Below are 22602 nucleotides of genomic sequence, written 5' to 3'. Positions count from 1 at the left end.
CATTGACTGTCATATCTGTACAGCTTCTCCCCGTAGCCTTAGCAGTTAGAACCACCATGGACCTAATTACCCAAGCCAGAAATCTGATAATCATTTAAAATCTTTTCTCCTCCCTGCCCCCACACATTGGATCCCTTCCTTTTGATTATATGAAATATTTCTTGAATTTTCTGATTTTTAATATCTAATGACATCTTTCTTCAAACCAGCAACCATTTGTTACCTTGATTATTTCAATAGTCTTAGCTGGCCTTCTACTCTGCAGTCCTTTCTCTCTATAGCAACCCAGAGCAGTCTTTTAAAACTTAAATTAGGTCATGTCATTCCCCTGCTGAAACACTTAGTGATTCCTATTGCATTTAGGATAAGACAATCCCTTTAACTTGGCCCATAAGGTCACCCATGTTCTGGCACTGCCTGTCTCAGATTTCATCTTGTGGTATGCTTCCTCTTGTTCATATGTTCACCGGCCTTCTCTCAATTCCTCAAATGTGACATATACTCTTCCTGTTCAGAGATCCAGATCTGCTGTGCTTTTCGCCTGGCATGCCTATTCTTCTTCTAGCTTGTTCCTTCTCATCCTTGAAGTTTTAGCTTAAATATCACTTATTTTAAAATAGGGCACCCTATTCTTTTTTCTTCATAGCACCTTGCCACTATTTGTAATTACTATTTTTTTTTCATTGCTTGTCATCTGTTATTTCAAGTAGACTCTAAGTTCCATGAGAGTAGGAACATACTTGTCTTATTTACCTCATCACCCCCAGAGCCTGGCACTAATAGGTGCTAAATAATTCTTTGAAACAACTAAATGAAGAAAGAAGGTAACATTTGTCTTCTTAAAGTATGAATAGAAAGTAGCTTGCCTAGAAGAAGTGAGATTTTATTTTTTTCTGGAAGGAAAAAACAATACAGGCAGAAGTATGGAAGAAGAAACATGGTGAAAGAGGGAGAGAGAATAATTAAAAACAGTCTGATGTTGCTGAGCATGTGAAGCGCAAAGATGGGTGAGATACTGGTGAGATAGACTGAAGCCAGATCTTGGAGTCTCTTATGTACCAAATGAACTTAAAAAGCTTACAAGAGCACATGGAACTCTTGAAAGATTTTAGACAATAGAGTAATATGGACAAATTTGCATTTTAGATCAGATTTGTGACAGCAGTTAAGTGTAGAAACTGGGAGGTGAATTTGAAGGGTGTTAGGGTGATCCAAGTAAGAGATGATGGGTTCTGACCCAAACAGTTGTTACAGAAATGAGAGGATAAATGAAGAAATATTTAAAGAGTAGAATCACTAAAACTTATTGAGTAGATATAGAAAGTGAGGAAGAAGTAGTAATGAATCTTAAGTGTGGCTCCTAGATTTCCAGATTGTGTTGCTGGGTGGATGGTGGTGTTTACAACAAAGAGGAAATTCTAGAGGAGGAGCTTCTTTAATAAGAGATGGTAATGAGTTGAGTTTAAACTGCTCTTGAACATCTGGGTAGGGATTTCCATCAGGCATTTGGATATAAAAATCTTAAACTCTGTGGTGAGAACTCAAATAGAAATACAAAGTTGATGGTAGTTGTAGCCATAAGAATAGATGTGATAAAAACAGCCTTAGAGGGAGGTTATATAGTGCAAAGAGACAGCTGACTGAGAACAGATCCAGCAGTAGAAGTAGAATAGCGGGAGAGGAAAACACGAGGGAGACAAGAGATATGACGAAAATTAGTAGAGTATAGGCCAAGGAAGCGAAGAAAGAAGATGTCTTTAAGGAAGGAGGGAGTGATCACAAGAATTGCATGCAGCCGGGGTGCCTGGGTGGCTCAGTGGGTTAAAGCCTCTGCCTTCGGCTCAGGTCATGATCCCAGGGTCCTGGGATCGAGCCCTGCATCGGGCTCTCTGCTCAGCAGGGAGCCTGCTTCCACCTCTCTCTCTCTGCCTGCCTCTCAGTCTACTTGTGATCTCTGTCAAATAAATAAATAAAATCTTAAAAAAAAAAAAAAAAAAGAATTGCATGCAGCCAAGAAAGCTAGTAGGAAGACCCCTGAAAATAAGGATAGCTTTTGACACTTAGGAGGAGTTTAACAAAGAGAGTTTATGAGGAGAGTTTCCATAGAATGATGAATATAGAAAAAGTAGATTTCAGTAGGGTGAGGAGTGAAAGGGAGGTCAAAACATTTGGAAAGACATGGGGTGCCTGGGTAGCTCAGTGGGTTAAGCCTCTTGCCTTTGGCTCAGGTCATATTCTCAGGGTCCTGGGATCAAGCCCAACATTGGGCTCTCTGCTCAGCAGGGAGCCTGCTTCCCCCTCTCTCTCTCTGCCTGCCTCTCTGCCTACTTGTGATCTCTGTCAAATAAATAAATAAAATCTTAAAAAAAAATTTGGAAAGAGAAACAAAAATTAAATAGGTACTGGGTGGCATGAAGTCCAGGCAGTGCTTTTTATATTAGAGAAACAGACTGAGAGAAAAAACCTGGTGGGGAGGGGTGGGTGAAGAGAGAGAAAAACAAGTTGAATAAATGGCTGTTTGTTGCTAGTATATAGAAATTTTTTTTAAAAAATTGTTTGTATTCTGCAACCTTGTTAAATTCACTGATTTGTTCTACTAGTTTGTTTATAGATTCCATTTTCTGTAGGTGATTGTGTCATCTGAATAGACAGTTTTACTTCTTCCTTTTTAGTCTGGATTACCTCTTATTTCTGTTTCTTGCCTGATTGCACAGTCTAGAACCTCTAGTACTATGTTGAATAGAAGGTGTGAGAACAAACATCTTTATCTTATTCCTTATTTTAGGGGGAAAGCATTCAGTTTTTTTACCATTAAGTGTGATGTTAAGCTGTTGTGTATCAGGTTGAGAAAGTTCCCCTCTGTTCCTGGTTTGCTGAGAATGTTTGTATCAAGAATGCGTATTCACATTATCTTACCCCTTTTCTGTTTTCATCTGTTAATATGGTGAATTTTGTTGATTGAATTTTGAAGTTAAACCAACCTCCACTTGGTCATGTAATTTTATCATTGTTATATGTTGTTGGCTTTGATTTGCTAAAATTTTTGTTAAGGTTTTTATGTATTTGTGTTTATGGATGATGTTGGTCTGTAGTTTTCTTGTAATGTCTTTGTCTGGTTTTGGTATTGGGAATAATGACCTTGTTGAATGAATTGGGAAGTATTCTGATTCCCCCCCCCCGGTTTTCTGGGGTTGTATATAATTAATATAACTTGCTTTTTACATGAATAGTATAGAAATTCACCAGGGAAGTCTTCTGGGCCTGCAGTGTTTTTGTTTTTTGGTGGGAAGGTCTTTAACCAGGAATTTAGTTGTTTTTTTTTTTTTTTTTAAAGATTTTATTTATTTATTTGTCAGAGAGAGAGAGGGAGAGCGAGCGAGCACAGGCAGACAGAATGGCAGGCAGAGGCAGAGGGAGAAGCAGGCTCCCTGACGAGCAAGGAGCCCGATGTGGGACTCGATCCCAGGACGCTGGGATCATGACCTGAGCCGAAGGCAGCTGCTTAACCAACTGAGCCACCCAGGCGTCCCAGGAATTTAGTTTTTTAAGTAGATACATAACTATTTAGATTTTTTTAAAAATGATTTTTGGTAATTTGTATCTTTTAAGAAATTTGACCATTTAATCTGAATTGTCCAGGTGTTTGGTATAAAGTACTTCAAGTTACTCCTTTTTATTCTTTTAATATCTGTAGACTTTGTAGTGGTGTCATATCATTCATTCCTAATGTTGGTAATATGTGTCTGTACTCTATTTTTCCTATTCAGTCTAGCTAAAGTTTACCAATTTTAATGACCTTCTTAAATAGCTTTTGATTTCATTGATTCATGTATCTTTTGTTTTCTGTTTCAATTCCCATTCTGTTTTTGTTTACTTCAGGTTTAATTTGCTTTTCTAAGTTTCTTGTGATGGAGGCTAAAGACAGTGACTGAAAACCTTTTTCTTCATACAGGTTTTTACTGCTATCCATTTTCTTCTGAGTCCTGCTTTAACTGCATCCTTCCAGTTTTGATTTGCTGGGTTTTCATTTTAATGTAATTCAAAATATTTTATAGCTTTTCTTTTCTATTCTTCAACCCATGGAATGAATATATATATATGTAGTTATTTTGCTTCCAAGTATTTGAGAATTTTCCTGATATCTTCTTGCTTTTGATTTCTAATTTAATTCTGTTGTCCACATATTTTCTATGGTCTTTGCCAAGACTTGTTTTTTGGCCACAAAGTGTTATTTAATCTTGGTACATGTTCTGTGTGCATTTGAAGTGTGTTTGTTCTCTTCTTTAGATAAAGTTTTTTTTTTTTTAAGATTTTATTTATTTATTTATTTATTTATTTAAGAGAGAGTGAGTGAGGGAGAGAGTGAGCCCATCAGCAGGGACAGAAGGAGAGGGAGAAGCAGATTCCCCACAGAGCAAGGAGCCCGATACGGGGCTCTATCCCAGGACCCAGGGATCATGACCTGAGCCAAAGGTAGGCACTTAACCAACTGAACCGCCCAGGTGTCCCTAGATAGAGTATTTTTAATAAATGTTAATTATATCAGGTAGGTTGACAGTCTTATTTAACTTTCATTCTTGCTTTATCAGTTATTGAGAGGAGTGTTGCTATCTCTACTTGTGAATTTGTTTCTTCTTGAGTTCTATCAGTTTTTGCTTCATTTGTTTTGTAGCTCTAATGTTATGAGCTTAACATTTAGGATTGTTATAACTTCTTAATAAATTGAATTCTCCAGTATTATAAAATGACCCTCTTTGTCCCTGGAAATATTCTTTGTTGTGAAATCTACTTTGTTTGATATTAATATAGCCTCTCTGGCTGGCAGGCTGGCTTGCTTGCTTTCTTTTTCTTTCTTCCTTTTGACTACTTTTCTGTTTATTTCCTTTCTTCCTTCCTTCTTCCATATTTCTAATTTAAATTTAATATTACAAGATTTTTAGTCTAACTTTGACTTTATACTGTATCTCTTTCCTCTTATATTGGAAATCTTAATCCCTGACAACATTAACATAATTATTATCATTATCTTATAAAATATAGCATATAGATTTGAAATAATAATGCCAGTATTACCACTGGCAGGGAGGTTACTGAATGAAGTTTAAAAGGTCTTACTGTATTTGTTCTAAGGATGCAAAGTCAAATAGTATGCTCTTGTCTCTTGAAGTACTTCTTTTATTGGTTTCTCAGAATTGTTTATTATTTTTAAGGATTGCTTAAGTTTAATTTTACTTTTGAAATATACAAGTTTCTTATGTTTCCACAGTCAGAACTCAGTTGAAGTATGTTTGGAGAGGTATCACATTCATTCCCAGCCATCTACCCTCCATATCAGAGTAATTAGAGAATAGAGAGTTACCTTACTCTTTTTCACAATTAACATAGAATTCCACCATTTAGATTTACTATGAGTTATTCAACAGACCTTATGGATGAGCATTTGGGTTGTTATGCATAGAATCAGCTTTCTTTTGATTGGTATTAGTATGTATTTTTCCATTCTTTTAACCAGAACCTCTGCTTTTTAATTGGTATGTTTAGCCATTTACATACATGTTTATTGTTCTGTCTTTATGTTTATCTTTTCTTCTGCCATATCACATCTTTTGTTAATCCCATTCAATGTGTTTTTTCATGTCAGATGTGTTTTTCATCTCCAGAAGTTCCAACTTTTAATGTTTTCTGTATCTATAGAGATACATAATTTATGAATATGAATACATGAACATATGAGTATAGATTTTAAAATCTTATTTTTAAATTCTTACATAATTAACACAGTGTTATATTGGTTTCAGGTATACAACACAGTGATTCATCAATTCTGTACATTGTTCATTGCCTATCATGATAAGTGTACTCTTAATCCCCTTTACCTGTTTCACCCATCCCCCCGCCCACCTCCCCTCTGGTAACCATCAGTCTGTTGTCTAGTTAAGAGTCTGGTGTTTTTTATTCTTTGTTTAATTTGTTTCTTAAATTCCTAATGTGAGTGAAATCATATGGTATTTGTCTTTCACTGACTTTTTACTTAGCGTAATATCCTCTAATTGGATCCATCCATGTTGTTGCAAATGGCAAGATTTCATACTTTTTTATGGATTAGCAATATTCTGTATGTACATACTACCTCTTTATCCATCCATCTATTAATGGACACATGGGTTGCTGCCATAATTTGGTTATTGTAAATAATACTGCAGTAAACAGGGGTGTCTGGGTAGCTTAGTTGTTAAGCATCTGACTTTGGCTCAGGTCATGATCCCAGGGTTCTGGGATCGAGCCCTGCAACGGGCTCCTTGCTCAGCAGGAAGCTTGCTTCTCCTTCTCCCACTCCCCCTGCTTGTGTTCTCTCTCTCTCTCTCTGTCAAATAAATAAATAGAATCTTAAAAAAAAAACTGCAGTTAACATAAGGAGTGCATATATCTTTTCAAATTAGTGTTTTCATATTCTTTGGGTAAATGTCAAGTAGTAGAATCACATGGTAATTCTATTTTTGTTTTTTTGAGGAAGCTCCATCCTATTTTTCCTGGTGGCTACACCAGTTTGCATTCTCACTAACAGTACAGGAGGGTTCCTTTTTCTCCACATCCTTGCTAGTGCTTCTTGTTTTTTGTGTTTTCTATACTAACCATTCTGACTAATGTGAGGTGGTATCTCAGTGTGGTTTTCATTTGTATTTCCTTGATGATGAGTAATTTTAAGCATCTTCTCATGTGTCTGTTGGCCGTCTGCATGTCTTCTTTGGAGAAATGTCTTTGCGTGTTCTGCCCATTTTTAGGTTCGATTACTTGTTTTTTGGGTGTTGAGTTGTGTAAATTCTTTATGTATTTTGGATACTAACCCTTTATTGGACATATCATTTGCAAATATCTTCTCCTGTTCAGTAGGTTGTCTTTTAATTTTGTTGGTTCCTTCCTTCGCTGTGCTTTTTATTTTGATACAGTCCTAATATTTTACTTTTGCTTTTGTTTCCCTTACCTGAGGAGACTTATCTAGAAAAATGTTGCAGCCAGTGTCAGAGAAATTACTGCCTATGCTCTCTTCTAGAATTTTTATGGCCTTAGGTGTCACATTTAGATTCTTAATCCATTTTGAGATTTTTTTTTTATGGTATAAGAAAAAGCGGTCCAGTTTCATTCTTTGGCATGTATCTGTCCAGTTTTCTCAACACCATTTGTTGAAGAGACTGTCTTTCCCATTTCATATCCTTGCTTCCTTTGTCGAAGATTAATCATATAATCATGGGTTTATTTCTGGGCTCTCTGTTCTGTTCCATTAATCTGTATGACTTTTTTTGTGCCAGTACCCTACTGTTTTGATTACTATCGATAGGTAGTGTATCTTGAAATCTGGGATTGCAATACTTCAGTACTTTGTTTTCAGGATTGATTTGGCTAGAGGCGCCTGGGTGGCTCAGGGGGTTAAGCCTCTGCCGTTCACTCAGATCATGATCTCAGGGTCCTGGGATCGAGCCCCTCATCCGGTGGTCAGCTCAGCAGGATGCCTGCTTCCCCCTCTCTTTCTGCCTGCCTCTCTGCCTACTTGTGATCTTTCTCTCTGTCAAATAAATAAAATCTTTATTAAAAAAAAAAAGTGTAATGTGTAAGCCTGATGATTCACAGACCTGTACCCCTGGGGCAAATAATACATTATGTGTGGATTTTTAAAGAAAGATTGTTTTGGCTATTGAGTCTTTTGTGGTTCCATACAAATTTTAGGATTGTTTATTCTAGTTCTGTGAACAAGGCTGTTGTTGTTTTGAAAGGGATTGCATTAAATGTGTACATTGCTTTGGGTAGTATGGATTTTAGCAATATTTGTTCTCCCAATCCATGAGCATGAAATACCTTTCCATGTGTTTTGGTCATCTTCACTTTCTTTCATCAGTGTATTATACTTAACAGAGTACAGATCTCTTTGGCTATGTTTATTACTAGGTATTTTATTATTTTGGCACAATTATAAATGGGATTTTTTCTTAATTTCTCTATTCTATTTAATTATTAATGTATAGAAATGCAATGAATTTCTGTATATTGATTTTGTATTGTGAAACCTTACTGAAATCATTTAGGAGTTCTAGTTTTTTGGTGGAGTTTTTAGGGTTTTCTATATACAGTAGTGTGTCATCTGCAAATAGTGAAAGTTTTACTTCTTCCTTACCATTTGGATGTCTTTTATTTCTTTTTGTTTTCTGATTGCTGTGGCTAGGGCTTCCAGTACTATGTTAAATAGAAGTGATGAGACTGGACATTCTTGTTTTATTTCTAATCTTACAAGGAAAACTCTTGTTTTTTTTCCCATTAAGGATGTTGTTAGCTGTGGGTTTTTCATAGAAGGCATTCATTATGTTGAGGTATGTTCCCTCTAAACTTATTTTAATGAGGGTTTTTATCATGAATGGATGTCCTACTTTGTCCAGTGCTTTTTCTGTATCTGTTGAAATGACCATGTGGTTTTCATCCTTTCTCTTGTTGATGTGATATATCGTATAGATTGATTTGTGAATATTGAACCACCCTTGCATTCTGGGAATAAATCCCACTCAATCACAATGAATGATTTTTAAAAATATATGATTGGATTTGATTTGCTAATTTTTTGTTGAGTATTTCTGCATCCACTTTCATCAGAAATTTTAGCTTGTAGTTCCCTTTTTTTGTAGTGTCTTTATCTGGTGTTGGTATCAGGGTAATGCTGGCCTCATAGAATGAATTTAGAAGCCTTCCTGTCTCTTGTATTTTTTGGAATAGTTTGAAAAGAATAGATATTAACTCATCTTTAAATGTTTGATAGAATTCACCAGTGACACCATCTGGTCCTGGACTTTTTATTTGTTGGGAAGGTTTTGATTACTGATTCGATTTCATTGCTGGTAATTATCTGTTCACATTTTCCATTTTTTCCTAATTCAGTTTTGGAAACTTGTATATTTCTAAGAATTTGTCTATTCTAGGTTGTCCAGCACATAATTTTTCATACTGTTCTCTAATAAGTGAATAAAATCTTAAAAAAAATTATAGTGGCTTTCTGTAATTAAGATTTCTTAATTAGTATATATATGAGATAAATTTGGTATTACAAGGAGAGTAATACAATAAATTCAGGTGCAATAGGGAATGTGGAAAGACACTGGACATCAGAAACAGTTAAGAAAGTAGAAGTTGGGTCTTGGCCCACTTTGTACTAGTTGCATTACGTTTAGCCTTTTTTTGTTCCTGTGTTACATAATCTTTTTGCTCCTTACTTTCTTCTTTAAGGTGTTTTTTCTCAAAGGCAGTTGTGGAAGTTAGATACATTTTGTGAAAATGCATTGTAAACTACAAATGCTGTGTAAAAAACCAAGTATCATTTTGAGATTTAGCCTGAGGATTATAAATTTCAAACAGTATGTAGTTGGAAAATTTTACTGTACCTGAGCCTAACATTTTAATAACCAGAATTATTATCTTGGCCTGTGCTTTCTTTGGTTAGTTTCAGAAATTTTTTAAATTTTATTTTTGATATGCAGTTTAATAGAAATGAGTCATGTTATCATTTCTTTCTTTGCTTGGCAGCACAGCATATGCACTTCACCCACATATATGATCTGTGGGTTGTGGAGAGAAATAAGGATGTTGCTCAATAGCCCACATATTTCAACAAAGAATACTCTTCAGTAACTCTCATGAGTTTCTCTTAGACATTAGGAAAGGCAGACCCTTACATGTTAAACTAAATATGTGAACTCAATATTGAGTGAGAAAATGTGAGGAGCAGACCAATAAGTTAAATTCTATGTCCTCTGTAAATAGCAGGGACTTTACCCGTAGAGCTGATTAGAAGACCTTGGTTTTTAAGTTCTGAAACATTTCTTGTAGAATGATACAGGAGCTGTTACTGAGACTCAAAATAAAAGGCTACAGAATTGTGGGAGGCTTGCCCTCTATTTATGAATCAGATTTTAAGTGGAAACCACAGTCGTTTCCTTGTTTCTCATTCATGCTTTAGCAGAGGATGTGATGCCATAGATCTAGCTTGGTTTGTAGTTTCTCCTTTAAGGTTCACACCACATTCTTTTCCTGTTTAGAAGCCACAACAGTTTTAATATATTATCAAACCACAGAATGTACCTTGCTGGATATTTACTGGGGGAATGTGTGCTACATATTATTTGGTAGAGCCAGTACTGATTGTGGCAGTCTAGTTTAAGTTATATTTCAGAAATACAGCATAAGTAGATAAAAGTGCACAATATAGATAGATGTATTTGGGGTAGGTGTGGTATATAGGCATACATCTGCACACTTGTGGAAAACAATTTTAACCCTTTGATTATATTAATTTATATTTTAAAATAATGCTTTATATTGTTTAACTTGAATATATGTTAATTTTCTTTTTTTCTTTCTTAGCATCATGGCATGCCATGGGTTGCCTCTCATAAATGGACAAAGCTGTGACCCTTATGCAACAGTTTCTCTAGTGGGCCCTTCTAGGTAATGTTTTGTTTTGTTTTGTTTTTTAAGTTTTTATTTAAATTCCAGTTAGTTAACATACACTATAATATTAGTTTCAGGTGTACAATACAGTGATCCAACATTTCCATACAACACCCAGTGCTCATCACATGTGCACTCCTTAATCCCCATCCCCTATTTCTCCCACCCCCCATTTCTCCCATGCCCCCACCCACCTCCCTGCTGGTAATCATTAGTTTGTTCTCTATAATTAAGAGTCAGTGTTTCTTGATTTGCCTCTTTTTTTTTCCCCCTATGCTCATTTGTTTCTGAAATTCCACATATGAGTGAAATCATATGGTATTTGTCTTTCTCTGACTGACTTATTTCACTTAGCCTAATACTCTCTAACTCCATCCATGTCATTGGTAGGTAGTGTTTATTGAATTATTATTAGATTTTTTTTAACTCTAAACACATAATTCCAAGCATGCCTTTATTTTCCATAAGTACACTGATTTTAATCCAGAAATGTAAACATCTCTGGGTCTGAAGACTTAGTATGTATATGGGCTTAAATGATTTCCTTCTTCGACAGTAGATGCTTCATTACATTGAAATGATCAGTGGTTGGCTTCTATTTGTAACCTGGAGTTAGGAATTCAGAGTAGGAGAGCAAATTATTATTAGATTTTTATGTTTTAAAATGTGACTTAAGAATTACAAGATTAAGATTTTAAGAATAAATGCTAAATGGCTATTTATGACACAAAGTTAATGAATGCATTGAAAGAAACATTTTTAGTGAGTTCTGTTATACATTTGCAAATAACCAAGTCCTGTTCTTATAGAAAGAAAGTGGATGCCATTTCAAATATGCTGGACTCTTAGACTGTAGGGAGCAATGTTAGTTTTATAGTAGTTAAAATGTTCTTTAAAACATAAATTTGACCTTCCTCACTCATCAGTGGCCTTCCAACCTTCAAATGTCTTAGATTTTATATGGGTAAAATCCTGTTTTAAGAAATGCTAGCTCAGAATCGCAAGGCAGTTTCCATATTTTTATCTGGAAAACTGCTAGGAACTAAAAATGCCTTTTCTGCTCATGGCATCTGTGCTCTACAGAGAGAATTCCAAGCTGTAGACAGCCTGCTGAAGTACCAGAACATGGTAAAGTGCACCATATCATTGATTTAATTTATTTCTAATGATTTATGGAAAAACCTATAGCAATTTATATATTTTGTATTTTATAACTTCATTATGATTTCTTTCAGAGCCTGACTAGTCTGAAATTTGCCTACAACTTTGAAGGTTTAAAATCAGGAAACAAAGAGCAAATATTTGCTTTATACCAAACTCATACATACATACACAGACACATACCCCTTTTCCCCAACGTCATGCTCTCTAGGTATTCTTTTTATTTATTTATTTTTATTAATTTTTCTTAATTCCAGAATAGTCAGCATACAGTGTTACATTAGTTTCAGGTGTACAATAGAAGTATTTTTATTTTTTAGAAAATCACCAGTAAGTCACTTTTTAAAAATGTATTAATATATGTATATAAAGTACCTAGCGCCATGCCTAGTACTTACTGTGTGCTCAAACAGTATTGCACTGTTAGCACTATAGATGCTTCTAAAGTTGAAAGCAGATACTCAGTCCTTTAACATTCATGTTATCAGAGGGATTAGTTCTGGATGTTAAAAATGTTTAACCTAATTGAGCTATTTTTTTGTTTCTGTTTATAATCTGTAGCTAAAGACAAATTCTTTAGTGTAATCTTTTAGTAACATACAATTGGAAACCATTTGGCATGTGAATTTGGTTTTAAGAGTCATTATTGGTATTGATAGTGTACTATCATCACATAAGATGTTAAAATTGGGAGAGGGTGGGGAGAGACTGCATGGGATTTCCGTGTACATTTCTTTGCAACCTTCTCTAATTATTTCACAAGAAAAAGTTTTTTTAAAAAGCCATATTGTAAGCCCAAGAAATAAATTTAGTTAAGAATGCTTTTTGTGTTCCTCAGGTATTTTTCAGCATAGGTAAAGGTACTCTAAATCTCACTGTCTTCCTTTTACCATTCTGATATAAAATAAGCTTGTATATGTAAAATAAGCTTGATGGTCAGCCTAGTGTAGCCATAGAGAGAAAATACAATCTTGTCATATATCGCATATACAAACTTGTATTTTCTTTGATTTGGGTCTTTAGAGACATGTCAGATTTTTTTCCCCCAAGTAATATTTAAAACTATAGTTTTCTGAGTCATCTTAAACAGCTAAAGGGAGGTCAGGCTCCCTGGTTGGAAATAGCATGTTTTATAATTGTGTACCATTAAGTTCTACAAGGTAAAACTCTACCACATTGGAACAGGAATGACCAAAAGAAGACAAAAGTAAAGAAGAAAACAAGCAATCCGCAGTTTAATGAAATCTTTTATTTTGAGGTAACTTTTTATTTTATATAAATGTTGACATTGAATATTTAATATTGAATGCTGGTTTACTTCTTTTTTTGAACTATAGCCATAGTAATCATTTAATCAGCTAATGCAACTAAGCATTTCTATTCCAAGAACAGTAGAACCATGATATAATGTGGTAGAGGACCAGTATATAAAACAAATAAAGGCAGAACTACAACCGATTTGGGGATAGGAAGGACTAGGGCTACACCTACTCTCTAGTCATCCCTATTACCACACCCTCCTTCACACACCCTCCCACCTTATCCAGCCCCCCACCTGACACACAGTGGCCAATGGACTCTTATACTGAGTACTACTGTTTGAAAATCACTAGTAAAGTAAGTATGACATCAGTTGGTTGGAGTTCTTGTCCCAGTTGATGTGGAATAAATCACTAAATGTGAGGTTTAAGTTTATCTTGTGAAAAGATAATTTTGTAAGAGAAAACACTAGCTACCCTTCTTGACAGAGTTTTTAGGAGGCCCAAATGTGAGAATGCGTTGAGACCATAAAGTGCTATAAGATTAAAGCCTTATTATTAAGTTCTTTTTAGCTAATTGCCTCTATAGACAAATGCTTGTTTTCATAGAGATCTTCAGCTGCCTTGAAGTTGCCCCAAAATATAGTGCTTTGGAGTTCTTTACTGTGGAGCATTTGCTAAAGAAATCCTTTTTCATATTATTTGAAAACTACAGGGAAGAAAAAGACCTCTGATTTCTAAAAGATTGTGTTCTAACCATAGAACATATCACAAGTGAGATTAGTTAGCATGTAGGAAGATTTGGGGAAAAGTTCCATTGTATGCTTTTTCCTCTTTTGTATGTGTGTTTTTCTTGATAATTCCAAGTGGAGAGGAGTGAGAGCACATCTAGCCATGCCTAATTACTATATAAAAAAATATAGGTTGAGGAAAATACCAAAATTGAAGTAGGAAGAATTGTGGGGATGGAGGCAAGGGAGAAAGAAAGACAAAAGAAAAAGTACCAGTGTGAGACTTTTCCATTTCCTGGCTAAGGACTTCGGTGGTTATATATTTATCAGTGGCTATTATATCTAGCCTGCAGAAAACATGGGGCAACTTGGAGCAAGCAGATGGCCTTTTGAAAGGCAAGGTCTGACCTGCTTGCTGTATTCAGGTGTACATATGAAGCCTTAAAATATTTATTCAAAAAGCCCTTTGTTGAGCAGATTTTTTTTTTAAAGATTTTATTTATTTATTTGACAGACAGAGATCACAAGTAGGCAGAGAGGCAGGCAGAGAGAGAGAGAGAGGAGGAAGCAGGCTCTCCACGGAGCAGAGAGCCTGACATGGGGCTCGATCCCAGGAGTCCGGGATCATGACCCGAGCCGAAGGCAGAGGCTCTAACTCACTGAGCCACCCAGGCGCCTCTGTTGAGCAGATTATAAAGATAAGATTCAATCTCTGTCCTCGAGCTAAAGCAAGAGACAGAAAGCACACATATGCATGCATACACAGAGCAGCAAAATGCGATACAGGGAAGGTCAGATGAGTTTTTCAGCTGAGTTAAGTTAGGGAGGAGTATTAGAGAGAAAGAACATTTTGAGCATAGACAAAGAGAAAAGCAGTAAGTTACATCCAAAGAATAGCAAATAGTGATTTAACTGGAAGGGTTCTATAAGAGAATAATTGGAGCAAAGCTTAAAAGCTAGACTAGGACCAACTATGAAAGGCCTTGACTACCTGTGGCTGACGTGCTTACAGAGTAGCTGTTGAATGTTTTTGAGCCTGGAAGTGGTAAGAGTAATGCAGTGTTTTAGGAAGAATTAACCGTGATCTGTGGGCCAATAGCTGAGAAAGAACAGAAATCAAGAGACTCATAGTTTAGTAGGTGGGTTTTTTTGTTGTTTTTTTTGTTTTTAAAAAGGAAGGTGGAGGGGCTTCTGATCCAAGAGAGTAACATGGGAAAAGAGAGGAAGTGACAGATGAGAAAGAAGCTGTAAAGGGGAGGATAACAAATTGATTATAGAAGAAAAGACAAAGGGAAAAGTCAGGTGTCCTCATGGTTTCAAATCTGGAATAAGGGAAAAGTTAAGGAATACAGAAGTGGTTCAGTTGGGGACATAATGAACTTGAGGTCTGACGTGAAAACTCCTCAGTAGGGAGTTCATGACAAACATAAGATGGGTGATGGCTGTAGATAAGCACTTAAGATTTGCTTGCCAGAGAGTCAAGGAAGCCAGGGGAATAGCGGCATACAATATAGGAGAAAAGTGAGGAAGCTCAGTTCTGCCACTTACTAAGCATTCAGCTTTGAGCATGTCTCTTAATTTTTGTCCTTTAACTTCCTCATTTTCAAGATGAGGATAATAAATCTAGCCCTGCCTGCTTCAAAACAGCATTCTGATGAACAAAGAAGATAATGGATGTGAAAGCACTTTGTAAACTGTATAGCCCTTTGCAGCTCTTAGAGCAACGTAAACGTTAAAACCATGGAGAAAACCAGTATTTATAGGTTCTGAAGAAGAAGAGGTCCCACAGGAAGAAGCAGAGAACAGGAGGTTGCCTGGATAGTGCCTGGGTAAATTCAAAACAGTGTTTCTGGGAAAGGAGGTATGGTTGTACTCACTTGTTCTGGGGTCAAGGAAGATGAGAACTAAGGACTCATCATCAGACCTGGTGACTAAGAGAGGAGTTTGGGGAGGGTGATCTGTGAGGAAACCAGATTATAAGGAGTCACTGTAGTGACTGGGTGTGAGGAAGTGGCGGCTGCAAGGATGGATTACAGTTTTGAGATATTTGTCTGTAAAAGGAAGGAGATAAATAGGAAGACCATAATTTAAGTATAGAATTTTTCTTAGACTTGAGTGAGGTGAATAAGCTGGTAAAAAGCTATAATTAAAATAGATGAAATGTTTTTGTTTTGTTTTGTTTTGTTTTGGTGCTGAAACCTGGGAATAGATCAAATGTTTACTGCATGCTTACTGTATGTCATGCATGGGTGGAATAGTCTTGGAGAAGAGGAGGATCATCTCATCTCTTATTCAGAATAAATGAGAAAACTCATCAAGTAGAAGGACCATGTGAGAATAAACATGTTCAGGTGGATGGTAGCAGAGGAAGTCCCTGCCAGTTGCCTTGGTATTTTTGGTAAAAATGCGAGAAGGAAGTGTAAGGATAGAATTGATATCTTGAGAAATGTAGGAAAGTCTTCAAACAGTTCTTCACATGTGCAGCTTCGCCAAAATAGAATGCTTTTACTCTTTGAGCCACTAAGAGATTACATATGAGTCAGAGAACCTAGTGTTACTGTAGATTTAGTTGATAAGGTAGGGCATGGAGGCAAAATTGCCTTTGGTGTTTTTGTACTGCCTTATTCTTACCTCCCTGCTACTTCCATAGCCGTTTTTATCTTTAGCTTTGGGGGAACTATTACCTAGGCGTTTTCCTCTGTTTATAATAAACACAATTGAACATTTTAGCGATGATAGTTTTTTAAGTTCATGTAGGAAAAAATATTTAAAAATTTCTTGTAAACTAAAATATTTTGTTCACAGGTAACCAGATCCAGTAGTTACACAAGAAAGTCTCAGTTCCAGGTAGAAGAGGAGGACATTGAAAAGCTAGAAATTAGGTATTTGTCTTAGAGTTTTAAAGATCTGCTTTTTTTGGTGCCAAAAGAAAATCCTAAATCTAAAATAGAAAAACCGTAAAAAGAAAATAGGTGAACCAAGCTTAATAGACTTCTCTTTAGCAAGATGGTTGATGAAACTTAGAGAAACAGGCATCTAATTTAAATTCATACTATCTTTTCAAAATCTGTTTTCTTTGCAGAAGTAGTCAAGGTATATTTATTTAATACCAAAGATGACCTGATTTTCACCTATTTTATTATATTTTTAATTTTCACAAATTTAATTGCTCTTTAAATTTCTTAATCTAACATAATGGATGCAAAGAATATATAGAAAAGTAATTATATATTAGCCAATTTAGAAATAATTTTTTTATTCTTCTTAACATATCTGCTGTCTAACAGAAATTTCAGTGAGGTAAGAAGTCTTGTAAGATAATTCAACAGGTGCATGTGTTTGAAGTTTGTGCTATTTAGGTCTTAAATCTCTGCTGTTTGGGAGGGAAAAGTTCTGTAAGTGCATGTACAGGTGTGGTGTTAACAGTGTGTTCATCTAAAGGGTGTATTAGTCACATGTTTGGAATGATCAGGTAATGTATTTTGTTTAAATCACCTATCTTTACATATTAACTGGCTCTAATTGAGAAAGAAACTGTAGTCTTGTGTTGGTTTCTTTTCTCAAATTCAACAAGGTAACTCCAGTTCTTACTGCTACAGGTTAAAATAAAGCCTAGACTTTGAAACTAAGAAACTTAAGTGCTTTCTTTTAGACTATTTAAGATAGTTATACTCTGTGCTTATAAAATAAAAGCTACTGCAATATTTTCTTTTCTTAGTTTAGTTAGTGAGGTATATGACAACGCTAACATCTCTTACTTTTAAGCATGTAAAATTAATGCTGTAATGCAATCAAAGTGATTTGAAGCTACCTGTTGGCGTGTGTGCTCTTAAACATTGTTTGCAAAAAATAAAGTTTTATTTTTAAATTTTCAGAATCGACTTGTGGAATAATGGAAACCTGGTCCAAGATATTTTCCTGGGTGAGATTAAGGTTCCTGTGAACGTGTTAAGAAATGATTCTTCTCATCAAGCCTGGTAAGAAGACAAACATTCTAGTGAACTCCACAGTAGGTCATCCCCTTTAATAAAATGGTTGAAATGCTTACTATATGCATATTTTTAAAATTTGAGATAGAATAAGCCAGAAGTCATTAACTTTAATTGATTTGGTTATTAATTTATTTTTGCAGAAATAGAAGTACATTCATAGTTTTATGACTTGACCTCTAGAACTGAGATGTAAGAACTGAATTATCTAGGAATATTGTTCTGTTCAAAAATGAAATCTTAACTCTAAGGAGAAAATGAAAATCATTTAAAACATTACGTAGGAGTTGCCCATGTGAGAAGATGCTTGGTTACAGATCAGCATCTGCAGTCCAGAAGCCTTATTAATGGTGATAGGAACTATGGATGTTTGAAAACAGAGGATTTATGATAGGGAATCTACTGTTAATGGGCTCTAACCAGTGATTTTTCCTTTACCACACCCCGCTGAAATGCACTGTGAATGGCTCTGATGTTATTTTAAATGTCTAGGGTCAGGGCGTCTTGGTGGCTCAGTTGGTTGAGCATCCATCCAGCTCATGATTTCAGCTGAGGTCATGATCTCAAGGTTGTGAAATCAAGCCCCACATTGGGCTCTGTGCTCAGCTGGGAGTCTGCTTGAGATTCTACCCCCACTCCCACTCCTGAGTAAATAAATGTGTGTCTAGGGTTCAGATGTTGAGCTGATTCAGTAAATACTTTCTTGAGGTGCTCTTGTGGCTCAGTAATAGTTACTTTATTATTTTACCTCTTCATGTCTTTAACAGTGACATTAAACTGATGGTAGATAAAACATACTGTTCATACATTAAACTGGTGTTATTTTCCTTAGCAGAATTGATGCAGAACTATCATTTTTTTCTGCCAAGAGCACTTACAAGCACGCCTGTCCTGCCCCTTCCAGTAGGTTGCCCAGCAGCCCTCATGCTAGACTTGGGTTTCCACTGAGCATTAATAAACAGGCCTTTCTCTTTGCCTCTAAGGCCCACTATTTAGAACTCAGTTTCAGTGCCTAGAAGAGGAGTTGGAATTGTTGGAATTGTTTATTTTATTTTTTTAAAAAGATTTTATTTATTTATTTGACAGAGATCACAAGTAGGCAGAGAGGCAGGCAGAGAGAGGGGGAAGCAAGCTCCCTGCTGAGTAGAAAGCCCGATGTGGGGCTCAATCCCAGGACCCTGGGATCATGACCTGAGCCAAAGGCAGAGGCCTAACCCACTGAGCCACCCAGGCGCCCCGGAATTAAGTGTTTAGAGGTTTCTTACTGTGGGCATCAATCTCATTTGTCTTTAAAAAAGAGCCTCCCTTGGGCACCTTGCTCAGTCAATTAAGTGTCTGCCTTTGCTTCAGGTCATGATCCCAGGGTCCTGGGATCAAGCCCTAAATTCCAGGTACCAGACCAGTAGGAAGCCAGCTTCTCCCTCTGCCCTCTCTCTCCCTCTGCACCTCACCCTGCTTGTTCTCGCTCGTTTGCTCTCCCTTGCTGTCTCTTGCTATCTTTGTCTCTCTCTCTCTCTCTCTTTCTCAAATAAATAAATCTTTAAGAAAAATTTATACAACATGGAATAGAAACATCTCCTAATTCATTTGTACTTCCATAGGTAGAAGGGGGTATACAAAAGTGAATGCCATTTTCTTTTAAGTCAGAAATTAAATTCTTGGGCTCCTTCATCATTTGTAGAGTTGTAGCATCCCCTTGTGGGATCGATGTTAATTGCATGAAAGCACAGGAAAAGCTTTCTTTACCTTCAGAATTCAGGCATATTCTTTCTAATCTTGGTAGTAGGAAAGGGAATAATTATCAATAATGTAATCCTGTTTGAAAAGTTTCAATTTGCTTTCCTTTTTCACGTGATTTCAATTAGTATTTGTCTATTATAGTCTTTTCCTGAAAATGGGTTTTAATGGTTCCAATTTAATTTTTTTCTCAGATTACAACATGATCCAATCATTCCCCTTTTCCTTTCTTGGCTTTTCAGTTCCTTAGTAATGACATATGTTCTTTATTATGAAACTTCTGTCAGATGTTAGGAGTAGCTTGTTCGTGTTGATAGTCACTCATTTTAACTTTAACCTTATAGATAGTAGAATTTTATGATTTTCTTAACCGATAATATACCCATACGGTTCACAGTTCAAAAGATAAAAATCTGTGTCTTGTCCTAGACCCTCAGCTAATCATTTTCCCTCTTCTGAGGCAGTCACTGTTTTGACTTTCTGGAAATATTTTATGGAATATAGTCAAATATGTATATATCCTTTTCTTTACACAAATGGGCACATACTGTATCCTGATCTGCACCTTGCTTTTCTCACTTACCAGTGTAGTAGAACTTCAGTAAATATTTGTGGAACCTTGATAGTGGTTAAGAGTGGAGTCTGGAACCAAATTGCCTTGGTTCAAATCTTAACCTTTGCTGTAACTATCTGTGTGACCTTGAACAGGTTACTCTACCCCTTGGCTTTGCCTTTCTCTGGCTATAAAATGGGAGCAGTACAAATAGTACCTGCCTCCCAGAGTTGTTAGAGGATGAAATGCATTCATCCTCATCAATGAGACAAGCTGCAAGTGCATTGACCATGGATATAGCTCATGGCTCTCATCATTACAGTGATTGCTACTGTCATCACCCTTCCTCCACCATTCCTCCATACAGAATTTCTGCATCCTTTTTGTCATACCAGTGTTCCATTGTTTACAATGTTCGAGAATCTCACAGGCAGTCTAGTTCAATCTTATTTCACCAGTTCCTGTCAGTATTTTAATGTGCGCAAAACCTTTGTGTGATTGTACAAATTGGCACAATTTTCCCCCAAATATTCAACATGTAAAAGTGGACATTAAGAAAAGACAATAGAGGGACACCTGGGTGGCTCAGTCAATTAAGCATCTGCCTTCTGCTCAGGTCATGATCCCAGGGTCTGGGATTCGAATTGAGTCCTACATCAGGCTGCTTGCTCAACAGAGTCTACTTCTCCCTCTGCCTGCCACTCTCCCTGCTTGTGCGCACACACACTCTCTCTCTCTGACAAATAAATAAAATCTTTAAAAAAAAAAAGTAGATTCACATAGTAGATGAAACAAATGGGGTTTTAAACATAAGCACTTTATGCATATTTAAAAATAGATTAATATTTTACTTGAGAGGAGTTGGTTGTGTAGTTTGCTAATTTTGCTGCCTATCTTTAATCTCCTATCTTAAGTAAAAATCCATTGATAATGCTTACTGTTATGGAACCAGAAACAGCATTCAAGTGTTAGTAGAGCTGCCTCTGAACAGTTACTTTACAGCTTCTGAACATTACTTCATTATGCTTGTTTTCAGCATTATGAACAAATAATTATAGTTTTTACCTGGCTACTTCAATTATACAGACTTTGTGGTTAAAATTTTTCAAATGCTAGATTTTTTTTTTTCCTATTAAGGAGCTGTCACAACAGCTGAATCTTGAGAGCATCAGGCTTACTTTTATGCCTCTCCAATTGTGAATTTAAAAATATATGTAGAGCAACTGAATTCCACTTTCAGTTAATAATTTCTCTATTTCCTTTTTCTTATTCTTTCAAACTAAAATGCTTTACTCAAAAACTAAAGAAAATATATTTGATTTGATTTTTTCTTTTAAATCCCTTGACCTTATATACCTGGCCATGTATCCTCATTTAACAAATCTCGAGAGTTTACTCTTTACCGCTAATTCATACAAATTACTTTGTCCACAGGGGATCCTTCAGGGTTTAAACGGTCTTTTAAAATAATATTATAAAATAACAAATCATGTTTATGTAGTTACATTAATAAGTACATTTATCTATAGTTATTTCTATATTTAAGTGGTAACAGTTATATATAAATCTTACATAAATAACAGCTGCATACTGTTTACTGTGTACCTGGCACTCTTCTAAGTGCTTTACTTATATAACCTCCTTAGAGTTGTTGTAAGGATTAAATCAGATACTATTATTACCCCTTATATAGAGTAATAATAAGGTAAGGAAATAAGCGCAGAGAGATTAAGTGGTTTGCCCAGGGTCATACAGCTGAGATTTGGACCAAATACTCTGACTTCAAAGTTTATGTTCTTAACCAATTACTATAATAAATTTACCTTAACGTACATTTATTTTTTAAAGATTTTGTTTACTTATTTGAGAGAGACAGAGAGAGCACAAGTGGGGGAAAGAGACAGAGGGAGAAGCAAACTCCCTGCTGACCAGGGAGCCTGATGTGGGACTCAATCCCAGTTCCCAGGACCCTGGGATCCTAATTTGAGCTGAAGGCAGGCACTTGACCAAATGAGCCACCCAGCTGCCCCATAAATATTTTTTATATGTTTAAAACTCAAAAATGTTCGGGGTGCTTGGATGGCTCAGTCGGTTAAGGGTCCAACTCCTGATTTTGGCTCAGGTCATGATCTCAGGGTTGTGAGATGATACCATGTAGGATTCTGTATTCAGTGTGAAGTCTGTTTAAGATTCTCTTTCTCGGGGCGCCTGGGTGGCTCAGTGGGTTAAGCCACTGCCTTCGGCTCAGGTCATGATCTCAGGGTCCTGGGATCGAGCCCCGCATCGGGCTCTCTGCTCAGCAGGGAGCCTGCTTCCTCCTCTCTCTCTGCCTGCCTCTCTGCCTGCTTGTGATCTCTCTCTGTGTCAAATAAATAAATAAAACCTTTAAAAAAAAAAAAAAAAAGATTTTCTTTCTCTCCCTGACCCTTTGCCCATCCTGCCCACTCGTGCACACGTGCTCTCATTCTTAAATAAATAAATAAAAGATGTTTTTTTAAAAACCCTCAAAAATATTCTCTGTTTTAAGCTGAAATCAAAGATTTGAGTGCCCCTTGCTTTATATAATATTGTTAAAAGTTGAAGGAGCATGGGGGAGCATGGGGGAGGTTGTAAGTTGAGGGTATTTTGAAATTTTATGTTTTTTCAAGTAGACACAGATGAGATCCTGTGCCCAGAAGGATTTCTTA

General features: G+C 36.2%; 1 protein-coding gene across 3 annotated transcripts in view; it reads left to right on the top strand.

Annotated features, from left to right (window-relative positions):
* LOC111147253 (RAS p21 protein activator 2) overlaps nucleotides 1–22602 on the top strand; it is a 124999-nt gene that overhangs the window by 62251 nt on the left and 40146 nt on the right. For all 3 annotated transcript variants that reach the window (XM_022503185.1, XM_022503192.1, XM_022503179.1), the window contains exons 6-9: nucleotides 10399–10482; nucleotides 12832–12904; nucleotides 16442–16518; nucleotides 17512–17613. In XM_022503185.1, the coding sequence (XP_022358893.1) occupies nucleotides 10399–10482; nucleotides 12832–12904; nucleotides 16442–16518; nucleotides 17512–17613 (336 nt within the window). The remainder of the gene's footprint in view (nucleotides 1–10398; nucleotides 10483–12831; nucleotides 12905–16441; nucleotides 16519–17511; nucleotides 17614–22602) is intronic.

The sequence above is a fragment of the Enhydra lutris genome, unplaced genomic scaffold (genome assembly GCF_002288905.1).
Source record: "Enhydra lutris kenyoni isolate GAN:26980312 unplaced genomic scaffold, ASM228890v2 scaffoldscaffold2, whole genome shotgun sequence".
Taxonomy (NCBI): Eukaryota; Metazoa; Chordata; class Mammalia; order Carnivora; family Mustelidae; genus Enhydra; species Enhydra lutris.
This window is presented reverse-complemented; position numbering and strand designations above follow the sequence as displayed.